The 13,472-nt window shown below is 42.0% G+C and overlaps 1 protein-coding gene across 1 annotated transcript in view; it reads left to right on the top strand.

Moving 5' to 3' along the window:
- Positions 1 to 13,472, top strand: part of jarid2a (jumonji, AT rich interactive domain 2a) — a 54,144-nt gene that overhangs the window by 13,823 nt on the left and 26,849 nt on the right. The window contains exons 2-3 of the mRNA XM_013132811.4: positions 3,077 to 3,206; positions 11,153 to 11,276. Of these exons, the coding sequence (XP_012988265.2) occupies positions 3,077 to 3,206; positions 11,153 to 11,276 (254 nt within the window). The remainder of the gene's footprint in view (positions 1 to 3,076; positions 3,207 to 11,152; positions 11,277 to 13,472) is intronic.

Below are 13,472 nucleotides of genomic sequence, written 5' to 3'. Positions count from 1 at the left end.
GGGGAATGATGATTGGTTTGGAATGCAATCTGAGAAATTGAAGCCTATAATTTGTGCAGCTACTAAACGGTTAATGGTACTTTCCAAATGGTACCTTATTCCCTACTTTTTAACTGTTCAACTCTGCAATCACCTGCTGGGAGACTGCCTGACTGCATGCTGCACAGAATTCCCTGGGCGGGGGCAGGGGGATCATGACCCCCCCACCCAATATTACTGACAGGTTGATTTGATCCCCCAGGAAAAGAGTGAAAATCCTGCAACCCATTTACCCTGACATCACCAATATGCAACACAAACCTATACCCGTGACCCTGGGTATTGCATCAATGCTTTGTGTCTGAAACGCTCTGTTTTACTACTTTGAAAGGGACAAGATGTCCGAAGAACAGCTTCTTTCTAAATATTATCATACAGTGGGTATAAAAAGTCTACACACCCCTATAAAAATGGCAGGTTTTTGTGATGTAAAAGAATGAGACAAAGATAAATCATGCCAGAACTTTTTCCACTTTTAATGTGACCTATAATGTGAACAATTCAATTGAAAAACAAACTTAAATCTTCGGGGGGGGGGGGGGGGGGGGGGGGGGTGATAAATAAAAACCTTACCTGGTTGCATAAGTGTGCACATCCTCTTTTAACTGGGGATGAGGCTGTGTTCAGAATTAACCAATCACATTCAAACACATGTCATTACACACCTGCCATCATTTAAAGTGACTCTGTCTGCCGGGACAGGCCGAGGAGGCGGAGCCCCTGGGACTGGCTGGGGCACCCTGATCATCCCCTAAGTGAGCGGCGGCTGCAAGGGCTCATCATCCTCGGGGTCCTCCGCCAGCCCCCATAGCACCCCCCCCCAAAAAATGATTGGGGCTGACTCACGGTGGGTTGGTGACGTCGCCTCCGTCGACGTCTCCTCCGGGGTTGGCGCTGGGCTGGCCAGGTGTGCAGCGGGGGATGGTAGGGGTTCTCCTCCTCCTCAGTATTGGTGTCGGGCCCACCAAGAAGTTCCCCTACCGTTCATCTCTGCTGTGTCTCTAGTTGGTGGTTCATTCTGTCACAGTTGGGTTGGTGGTAGGACACAGGCGCAGAGACATGAGTGCAGTAATAATCCATGGGTTTAATCAGAAAGAAACAAAAACAAAGCAGCAACCAGTGATGTAGGGCAGCATGTACAGAACAAAACCAAAATGAACCACCCCGGGTGTTGCCACACATTGGGTCCCCAATTGGAGGCAACAATCTATACCTGTCTCCAATTGGGGAGACCAAAATGGATTAGAGGTGGCTAGAGGCACCACCTTCTGTCCTGTCCTGACTATGGCCCCAGCCCAGCGCAGAGATGGCTGGGGGCATAGCCAGGACGTGACAGATATCAATCAGATATTGTTCCTAAACATTAGATATACAATGGAACACAGTGAAGACACAGTCGTCATCAAGTGGAGAAAATATGGCACAACAGAGACATTACCAAGAACTGGATGTCCCTCCAAAATGTATGAAAAGACGAGAAGAAAACTGGTCAGGGAGGCCTCCAAGAGGCCTACAGCAACATTAAAGGAACTGCAGGAATCTCTGGCAAGTACTGGCTATGTGCTACATGTGATAACAAACTCCCGTATTCTTCATATGAATGGGCTATGGGGTAGGGTGGCAAAACAGGAGCCTTTTCTTACAAAGAAAAACATCCAAGCCTGGCTGAAGTTAGCAAAAACAAACATCAAGTCCCCCAAAAGCACATGGGAAAATGTGGTATTGTTTGATGAAACCAAGGCTAAACTTTTTGCCCATAATTCCAAAAGATATGTTTGGTGCAAAAACAATACTGCACATCACCCAAAGAACACCATACCCACAGTGGAACATGGTAGCGACAACATCATGCTTTGGGGCTGTTTTTCTTCAGTTGGAACCGGGGCCTTAGTCAGGGTGGAGAGAGTTATGAATAGTTCCAAATACCTGGCAATTTCGGCACAAATCCTTCAGGAGTCCATTAGAAAGCTGAAGATGAAAAGGAAGTTCACCTTTCAGCACGACAACAACCCAAAGCACACATCCAAATCCACAAAAGCATTGCTTCACCAGAAGATGATTAATGTTTTGGAATGGCCCAGCCAGAGCCCAGACCAGAATCCAATTGAACATCTGTTGGGTGATCTGAAGAGGGCTGTGCACAGGTTTGACAGATTTGGAGAGCTTTTGCAAAGAAGAGTGGGCAAATATTGCCACATCAAGATGTGCGATGCTAATAGACTCCTACTCCAAAAAGACTGAGTGCTGTAATAAAATCAAATGGTGCTTCAACAAACTATTAGTTTAAGGTTGTGCACAATTATGCAACCAGGTTATTGTGAGTTTTTTATTTTTACCCCTCAAAGATTTCAGGTTTGTTTTTCAATTGAATTGTTCACGTTAAAGGTCACATTAAAGGTGGAAAAAGTTCTGACATTATTTATCTTTGTCTCATTCTTTTACATCACAAAAACCTGGCATTTTAACATGGGTGTGTAGACTTTTTATATCCACTGTATATCTAGTCTCTTCTTGCCGGATGGCATGATTCACCACAAACATGGCATACATCTACATCTGTTTTGATGAGGTTTTTCTCTGCGATTTTACAGCTGTCTTTACAATGTGTTGTAGTTAAGACAATAATATTTTAGCACCATTTGGAGCTCTGTCCGAGCAAAGCATTTGATTGATGTGTCATGAAGCATCACTGATCAATTATTTTGTTCAACATAAATTCACTGGACCTAGCAAAGCATGGCCTGGTCTGATATGCTACCATATTCCCTACATATTGCACTACATTTGATCAGAGCCTCGTGGATCCTGGTCATAAGTGACATACAACTAGGAGTACAGTTCTAGTAGTAGAGTTCTGATCTACCAGGTCCTTGCTGTCTTTATAATGTTATTTGTTTAGATCTAAAAGGTCTTGTAAACAGAATGCATTCTGTGATGTCATAACACTTGTTCCCCCCACTCTACGACCTTGACGTTGCTTACTTGGCGCCACAAACCCTACAGGGCTAACCCCGCCTGCCCCCCTTTCCGTTCACAGGATGACAACGATGGGATCCCATGGTTAGAGGAGCGTGAGGTGCGGAAGGTCCTCTACCTCTCCCTGAAGGAGTTCAAGAGCGCCCAGAAGAACAAGGTGACTGACGGCCTTGGCACAGGAAACATAAACGGTGAGTCTGTCCCCTGTAGCTCTGACTGTCACAAAAGCCACATCCCAAATAACTCCCCATGCTCTCTTAGTGCACTTAGAAAGCTGCCATTTGTGGTGAAGCCACACCTGTTCACTGACAACACAGGACTGGGATCTGCAGTAACACTGTGGTTAAGGCAGTGAACTTTAAGCAATTGCCTGCAGTGCATTAGGGAGAATTGTGTTGACATTTTGTGTCTCGCGCAAGGGTTTCTAATTCCAATTTGGGGCACTAGTGTGTCAATGGAACCATTCTTAATTTGAGAAAAGTTTAAATTATGTTGTGCCACTCTATAATGGCACGACACGAAATGATAGACAATAAACAAAACAACTCTAAAATGTCAGAGGAAGAAGCGACAGAAGTATACAGTAATATCTTAATATTGACACTCAGAAGATGAGCTACAACTTTCTCAAGTCATGAAGTTAGAGATTGGACTGGGGAAATAATTTCTTATAATCTGTAACTGTTGCTTTCAATTGATGTAATAGTTTTCTGTTAAAGATAGTATTTGTAGTTACATTTATTCAGTAGTTATATTTATTTCTGAAAAAAGAGATGATATATATAGTTCAGTTGAGGTTTCATATAAATTGTCAGATGGTGTTGTAGTTCGGGGACGGTTCTGAGGCGGCTGGAGGGGGTGTTGCCCCCTTGGATTTACGTCTTGTCCCCTAAAATGACAAACAAGAAAACAATAACATTTTCAAAATGCTATGTTTTTCTAATATCTGATTGGCTGTATCGACAATTTAAAACTCAGTGTCAGTTTGTCTGATCAGTTGTGTTATTTGTTTTCCATTCTGAAACGAATACATCAACTTTCAGACATTAATTTTTGGAATTTTATATCTTATTATATGTTTTTATTTCTATTTTGTTTTGGGGGCATACTTTTTGTGGTTGGTTGTGTGCAGTATTGTGGGCAATTCGTCCTGCACGAGGGCTTTGATAGTTATTGAGACACGTGTGTCTAGCTAGCTACTAGATTGCTTGCTATGTGCATTGGCTGAATGAGGTTGATTATAAGTGGTTTGCTAGCAGAGACATTTCATTAGGAACAAGTACCGTTTTTTTGTCCCAAAGCCCCGTAGCACCTCTGCTGACGTCGTAATGTTTGGCCGCAAGTGGTGCACCTGCTTCTCGCCCAAGCACATCGCTAGCTTGTCTTCACCCTTGCTTCCACCGTGTTACAGAACCAACGTAGTTGTTCAAGCATGGGCATAACACAAGCACACCCTCACAAACCATTCTTAAATCATTCCCTAAACATCTATTTGGTCAAACCACTCGTGCATACAATCTGACCTGCTATGGTGAAAGACCGTGGCTGGAGTGATCAATTAACCTGGATGCACAAAATGATAGAGATGTAATTTTTACAAAGCGAGGGTTAACAAATTGGAAACACGCACTAAGGATTGAGTTTCAAGGCAAATGTTGGGAATGTGTTTAGGAATGGCTAAAGCAAGGAGAATCACAAATAATATATATTGTATATTTTGAAAGTTAATGAATAACTATAAGAAAGTATAATAAATGTACTTTGAGGAGGTGGCAGGTAGAAATATTACAAAGGGTTCTAATATTTATAAAAACATGGTTTAATGTCAAATTAGTCTAATATACAGCTCTGCTATATATAAACTACTGACAAAATTACTCCCAAATTCCAAATAAAAATATTGTCATTTAAACATTGCATTGTTCTCAGTCCTCAAATAATGCAAAGAAAACAAATTCATATTCATTTTTCAACAATAAAATACTATTTTTTTTAACCTAGGAAGAGTTCAGAAATCAATATTTGGTGGAATAACCCTGATTTTTAATCACAGCTTTCATGCGTCTTTGCATGCTCTCCACCAGTCTGTTGGGTGACTTTATGCCACTCCTGGCACAAAAATGTAAGTAGCTTGGCTTTGTTTGATCAAATCATTTTTATTTATAAAGCCCTTTTTACATCAGCAGATGTCACAAAGTGCTTTTACAAAACACCTGGCCTTAAAGCCAAAGGAGCAAACAACAGTATGTCAGTGGCTAGGAAAAACTCCCTAAGAATGCCAAAATTTAGGAAGAAACCTAGAGAGGACCCAGGCTCAGAGGGGTGACCAGTCCTCTTCTGGCTTTGCCAGGTAAACATATTAAGATTACAATTGTAATAATGAATAAATGCATGTGGGCTGAGTCTAGAGTCTATTTAAACTTAGTCCATATCACACCGATGAACGGGTGGGGACCCAAATGCGGACACAGAGGCAGAGGAGGGCGGTCCAAAGTATTTATTGAACAACCAGGCAGTGGGCAGGCTCGTAGTGGTGGACAGGCAGGGTTCGTTATCGGGCGTTCAGATGGTCGAAGGTACAGGAGTGGGCAGGCAGGCTCGTGGTGGGGGACAGGCAGTGTTTGTTGTCGGGCGGTCAGATGGTCAAAGGTACAGGAGAGGGCAGGCTGGCTCGTGGTGGGGGACAGGCAGTGTTCGTTGTCGGGCGTTCGGATGGTCGAAGGTACAGGAGAGGGCAGGCAGGCTCGTAATCCGGAAAACAGGCAAGGGTCGTAACCGGGGAATAGAAGGACAGGTAGACTGGCTGATGAACACATAGAACGCTGGAAACGACTGTACGGGACAAGACGATCTGGCAACTGCCAAACAGAGAACAGGGTTTAAGTACACGGGGCTAATAGGGAACCGGGAACACCTGGTGAGGGGCGGGGACAAAACAACAGGTGAAACACATCAGGGTGTGACAGTCCAGGTCGGAAGCATGACCTAATGGACAAGGACAGGGACAACACGGGGGAGTTGGGGGTGTCAGCACATTGGCAGCTGAAATCGCCAGGCATCGTCTCGATCTGCAACACAACCAGTTCAGGGACAGCAACGGGTCCCCCAAGCCAGGTACTCCTCAGATGTGGACCAGGACTTCATGCCCTCCTAAGTTCAAAACAGGAAGACTGGGAAAATTCAGAAAATGCATTCCTCATATCAGCAAGGATTTATAGTGGAGAAGGAGAACTTAGTGGAGAAGGAGAACTGACCCTACTCCCCCAGCACAATAATATCGCAGCATAAGACCTTGGGACTGGGACGGAGGGTCCGGCGACACTGTGGCCCTATCTGGGGGAGGCCCCGGATAGGGCCCAACAGGCAGGAAATCAATCCACCCACATTGCCAAGCATCAACCAAAGGGACACCCACCAACCGCAATTTGGCTTTTGACCATCCATCTTCCTCTTGAACAAATTCCAGAGGTTTTCAATGGGGTTCAGGTCTGAAGATTGGGCTGGACATGACAGGGTCTTGTTCTGGTGGTCCTCCATCCACACCTTGATTGACCTGGCTGTGTGGTATGGAGCATTGTCCTGCTGGAAAAAAACTATTCTCAGAGTTAGGGAACATTGTCAGAGCAGAAGGAAGCAGGTGTTCTTCCAGGATAACCTTGTACTTGGCTTGATTCATACGTCCTTCACAAAGACAAATCTGCCCGATTCCAGTCTTGCTGAAGCATCCCCAGATCATCACCGATCCTCCACCAAATTTCACAGTGGGTGCCAGACACTGTGGCTTGTAAGCCTCGCCAGGTCTCCATCTTTGTTGGCCGCAATGTCTGTTGCTTGACCTTGTTCTTATGAACCGCCGTCTTTGACATTTTCAGGATGGAAGCAACCTGACGCTCACTGTATCCCTCTGCCAGTAAAACCAGAATTGAACCCTTCTTATCCTCACTCAAAGCTTTTCTTTTCAACTCTTTTGTCATGCTGAATAGTAATTTTTATATTCAAATTAACTTTGAGGTACTACTTGCACTGTTTTTGCCATCTAGCTGGTCCTATTGCAAGAGGATAGTGATGACAACAGCAGTGGTTTTTCCTCGTTAAATTAGATTTGGTTCAGGTAATCACCTAATCAGTACCTCATTAGGTAAAATGAGGTGTGCCTGTGTTGGAATTTAACAGATACTGGAATGGAATGCCTGCTATACATGTAGAGATGCTAATTTAATAATTTGGAGTGGTCTCTTAATTTTTTCCAGAGCTGTATATCCAGCATTTAATATAATGTGAAATTGCCCGTAATTGGAATAATTTCCTACTAAAAGGGGGTGAAGGTGGGTTTCTTTTAAACCATTATAATATAATTTAGTTCTTTAAATTATCAAAAATTATTAATTCACTTTTAGGCTAGATCTCATTGTGAAACTGGGCATCATTGAAACACTTTCCAGTAGACAATACTTAAAGGAATTCGGGGAAAGCTGCCAATAACCATTTATTTTACACCACATACAACATAACAGTTAGAAAAAAGTCCTGCCCACCCCATATTTCTCAAGTCCCCCTCAATCAAAGCAGTCTAGAACTTAGAGGCCTGTTGTAGTTTGTAGTGGAAGAATATTTGGGTAAATCATTCATACAAGATAGGAGGCATTGGGGATCAAGGGTTTGGAATCCTAGGTCAAGCATGGTGGTTACTAAACCGATCGCAATTTCTGTTACACTTACCAAATCTGGATTGCATCAGCCTTTACTTACATAATGAATATATTTGGGATAGAAAGAATTGTTCACTCCAAAGGCAAATTTTTGTGTTAAAAAATGCAAGTTATATGTCCTTGTGAAATGACCCACCCTAAAATATACATAACTTTTTCAACATGTCTATTTCGGCAAACACAGGTAAAGATTAATAGATGCGTAGGAGTTTGATGCAGGAAAAAAGCGTTAGACAGCTTTGGTTGAAAGCGACGGTGACATTCTTTCTAACCACACACCTAGACGCAGACAAACAAACAGCAGAAAACCTGCACGCCATTCAGAGTCAGAAAGGCTCTAAACACTGAGGGTGCTTCACAAATAGCACCCTATTACCCTTCATAGTACACTATTTTTAATGGGCCCTAGTCAAAAGGTAGTACAATATCTCTGGAATAGGGTGTTTTTAAGCACACACACCTTTACCACAAACAAACAGCACAAAAGCGTCATGTTATTCAGGAATACGCTCCATAGACAAGATAGGCTCTCACCTGGGAATAGGACAAATGGAGCAGAAAGAAATTGAAACTGAACACTGCAAACACAAAAAGATGCTTTCCAGTTTGGCTCCTCTTGCCATTTACCGGCAGTGACAACATACAAGGGAATTCTAGTTGGATGTGCTCCAAATGGCATGCTACATAATGCACTACATTTGAGTGTCCATCTCTATTGGCCCTGGTATATTTGGCAACTGGTATTTTGACCTGTGTTCAAATGCTATTTGAAAGCTTTCAAAAACAGTTTGCGTTGCCCTACTGTAATCTAACTTAGCAGGTGTTCAAAGTAACGCCTGAGATGTGTTTCCCACGTACATGGGGGTGGGGGGGGGGGCGGGGGGGGGGGGGTGTGAGGCTTGCACACTTTGCTGATATAGTGCATCGGATCCGCTGTGCCAGACAAGTTCAATCAAGTCCAGATAAAGTGTTTGAAATGACTTAAAACAGTACTTGAACCCAGATCTGCTGGCATTTCAGTGAGGTTGTGAAGTGCTCTGCTCGGTCTCAGGCCACTTGTAAACTTCAGCGGGACGCTGACCTTGTAGCACTACCGTCTACCTATGCAAGGAGAGGGAGGCTATTTTTATCACTGGATTTACAGTGTACTCTGCATTAACTGCAGCTAAGGGCCAATACATAGTGTTCCTGTAGAAATAAATGATACGATTTAGACATTAAACTAAAACACTGCTCAAAAATTTTGGGAACATGTAATCATCACATTATAAGTCAATTAAACTTCAGGGATATCAATCTGTCCAGTTAGGAAGCATAAGCGATTGTTTGTCAATGTCCCCTGTTTTGGTGCAAATGAAAGTAACAACAGGGACACTGGAGAGGCAACAGCAAGACAACCTCAAAAAAGGAATGGTTTTCCAGGTGGTGGCCACAGACAATTGCACTGTCCTTATCCTTCCTGACTGGTTCTTCTCTAGTTTTTTATAGACAGGTGTGTTTGTATTATTAGTGCATGCACAGGATAGCTGTCAATGTCTACTCTTGATTCTAGGCTATGTATTTGGAGTCAGTTGCTGATGTCTGATAACAGAAGGACCAATGAAGTGTCAATGCAAGTCAAGCTTGCCATCATGATGAACATAATAAATCTGAATAAATCAATCAGAGACATAGTCAAAACATTAATGTCAAAATCAACAGTTGTGCATGAACATTCATCTTCACCAAGATGAAAGAAAGCACTAGCTTAGCAATGGCAAATTGACAAGACTGAAAACACAAATGCCCCTAAACAAACAGGGAATTCAGATGTCTTTGGGTTGCAACTCCAGGCAGTCATCAAATGCAAAAGAATGTGCATGCATGTAGTAAATATGACATATTTAATTAAGATAATTTGTTTAATTACTTTTGGACCCCTAAAACGGGGAATGAGGGGCTGTGTATAAAAAAGGGCTGTAATTCCTACACTGTTCAGGGTTTATGAATGTAAATGCCCCCAAATTAGTATGGACTTTAACCTTAGTAATTGAAATTGGGTTCATTTCTAACATAATGTGCTAGAATACAGACCCAAACAGCAACACTCACTCGCATCCCTGTTCAAATACATGGACTTGAACTGTATATTTGCCAGAAGAAAATAGAAAATATACAGTTTGAAATGCTTTCCAATTAATTCTCAGTGTTGCTTAAATTTGACATGATATTAATATGAACTACTTTAGTATGTTTTTATCCTTGCTATATGCACCTCTTTACACTCGTACCGATTAATCATGCCACGTACAACACGTACACACATTATTAACCCTATTAAAACCTATGCAAGGTTACAGTAGTACTGTGCTAAATTCCTTTGGCTTTCCCCCCTCTAGACAGTTCAATGGGCCATTAGGAATGTTATCATTCAGCCATGATGACTGTGAATATCCGTTAGTGAAGTACATTATGCTCCGGATAATGCCCCCTTCAGTGGCTTTAGCTGTGGACTGTCTGTCTGACTCATGTCTCTCTAATGGGCTCTCCCACACACATGCACGCATGCACGCACACACGCACACACACACGCGCACCCACGGTGGGTGAGTCTGATTGGCACTCTTACAGCATTAAAGCGCTCTAACATTCAGCTTAGTGTTCCTCACTTCAGTGTCAATGGGACCTCAGGCAAATCTGTGTAAGGTGTACTGTTACAGGGAGCTATTCCCTGACACTGATCGTGTCCCAAATTAAGCCCTATTCCATATATATTCTTTATGGGCCCTTCCCAAAAACTACTGCACTGATTAGAAAAAAAGAATGCAGTTTGGAACTGACCCACTGTGAACAAATTCAGATACTGCACCACTGAAGGCTATGACTTAAGACAAATAGCCAGTGCTCATAAATAATGTCTGCCTATCTGTATATTCATGTAATGTATTTATGCGCACAACAGCTTATAACAATGATGAGCCCTGACAGTTCATTTGTTTTCATTCAACTTGGGTAAGTTGTCGGCTGTAGGCTGTGTTTTTATAGCAGTAATGGCGTGAGCCAAGTATAGCAAAGAAGTCCTTTTAAATGTTTCATTGGTTAAATTATTTATCTTTATTAAAGATGTTAAACAAGAATCAAATTCAGTTACACCATATGTTTAACCTGAACATAAACAATTGGGAATATTGAACAGCTGTTTTCTTGCCAATACATAGTCAGTGAGTGCAGATTGCTTTGCAGTTTTGGATCATTTGTCTAATGACTGGCTTTTGCATCATGAAATATAACCTTGCATTTATATAACATTAAATAGTGGCTGCGTCCTCACCCAGACCCCCCCCCGTATATTCCCTTTATAATCTGTATATTCTGCGCCTACGACAAAGCATACTTCGCCATATTTATTGATGGTCAGTTTCTGTTATAACCAACTTCTTTCCCAGCAGGCTTCAGATCGGGATTAAAACCAGAGCTACTGGCTGTGAAAAATAAAGCTGAGCACTCATGCTGCTCGTCTCAAAGCAACGATGGCAGTAGCGAGCATTCAGGGGACGATCCTGTCAGAAAGAGGTGAGTTCCTCCCTGAGTCACAGTGTTGTTCAAGGGACATTCTGGGTACATCCATTGGCCATTGAGATATTTAAAACAGCAACACAGTTCAATTGATACGATGTTAGAAAATGTACCACATGGTATAATGACTCTACCAAAAAAAAGACTGAATTGGGAACGTGCAAAACGACACATTGTGAGTGTCTGCCTCCTTATTATCCAGTGTTGTGGTGGCTACATCATGGCATCGGTATGCTTGACGTTGGCCAGGACTGGGACTTTCTTCAGATAAAATTAAACAGGATGCAGATAAGAACTGGCAGGAGCACCTGCTTCAGTCTGCTTTTTACCAGACACTGGGATAGCAACACATCTTTCAGCATGTCAATGACCAACTACACAAGGCCAAATCAACACTGCAGTTGCTTACCAAGAATACAGTACATTTTATAACGTTGTCACCCATTAAATAACCATCAATCTTCTTATAAGCAACACTGCAGTTGCTTACCAAGAATACAGTACATTTTATAACGTTTGGACTTAAATCTGATATAAAATATATGGCAGGACATGAAGCTATAATCCCCAACACCTTGGCAGAGCCTGGGGAATATTCTTTCCATTATTTCTTTTTGAAGAATAATGGAAAATATATTACATAATCCATGTGTGCAAAGCTTTTACAGACTTACAGATGTCACAGTAATGCGAAAGGTATTTTTAACATGGGTAATTGGGGTGAGTACTAAATAAAGTACTGTATAGTATTTGTTAAAGATTGTGCTTTAAGATTGTGCTGATTGTACAGTGCTGGCCTCAACCCTCGGAAAGAATAATGTTTGGTTATATATAAGAAGATTGATGGTTATTTAATGGGTGACAAGGTGGTACAGGGTTGTGGTAGGGATGTAGATATCTGGATGTGTGTTATAGCGTGTGTGTGTGTGGTTTCTGAAATACAAAGCATCAAAACAATACAGTATTGTTATAAGATTAGGCTACTATTGAACATTCAACTGGTAACGAATGGTGTGCACATGGCTAATTTGCATATTTACCAATGGCATTCATAGATAAAGGAGCCATGCATGTATAGCAAATATCCACCTCCACTATTAGCTATAGTACTACAGTTATAGAGAATTGAGCATAAGATGCAAGTGAACTAGCATTTAACATCACATTGTAATCTCCTATGCAAGCTCGTCTAACTGATCATTCGTAAATCTCGTGTAAATAGGTTGACAAGCACAAATAATATTTCAAAGATATTTTGTGTATAAATGATAAACATATCTTGTGCTGAAAGGATCTTACTTTCATAACGCACATGGGACTAGGTGTACACTGTACACAATTATCTCAAATGACTGCCTGAACTGAAAACAACACTTAACTGGTTGTACAACTTCTGGAATACTATGCCCTATGAACCTCATGCGCAGAATTAGATTTCAGTGACTTCGCACCTGTCGGGTAATGCAGGTTTTTTCCCCCCACACTATTGTTTTATTTTTCACTGTTATGAAATAATAATAATAAAAACCTTTACACCTTGTCGTGACAAAATGTTGGGAGGCAGTTGACGGAAAAGAAGTCACCATCAAATCGATTTTCAATCGTATTTTGTAACACAGCAGATTTTTAAACATGTGCACAATGCACCGTGTAGCCAGACAGTTGTTTCCCTCAGTACGACAGTACCTTACAGTATTGTGATCGGAGGCTGTTCATGGACAGGTGGAAAGGGCTGTCGTGATCCTGGCGCCGTGTTAATGTGTTGGACCAGAGATGGGTTGGGAAGAGAGGACACTGTGTGATGTACCGTCCCCCTGCTGTCCCCCGGCTGTCCCGGCCTGGCAGACAATCAGACGGCCAGCTATCCTGTTGCGCCTCTCTCGCTGCCAAGTCCATATTTGATTAAATAAAAAACCATCATCCGTTGTTTTTACAACTGTTTAAATTTTACTAAAAAGAACAGTGTTTGCTGAAATGAAAGTCCATCAAAGGACAGTTTGTTCCAAATGTCATTATTTTCATTTAGTGCACTTATTAGAGTAGGGACTGACGTGCCATTTGGGATGTAGTGGACTGAGGAAGGCAGCTGTCACCTCTTGCAGGGTAGAGGGGGTAGTATTGACTCAATTTAGCCAGTGAAGGAGATGCTAAACTCAAACTTAGACATGGAGAATAAGCTGATCAACTAAAGAA

This window comes from Esox lucius, chromosome 20 (genome assembly GCF_011004845.1).
Source record: "Esox lucius isolate fEsoLuc1 chromosome 20, fEsoLuc1.pri, whole genome shotgun sequence".
Taxonomy (NCBI): domain Eukaryota; kingdom Metazoa; phylum Chordata; class Actinopteri; order Esociformes; family Esocidae; genus Esox; species Esox lucius.
The sequence above is the reverse complement of the archived record's forward strand: the minus strand, read 5'-3'. Positions and strand labels throughout refer to the sequence as shown.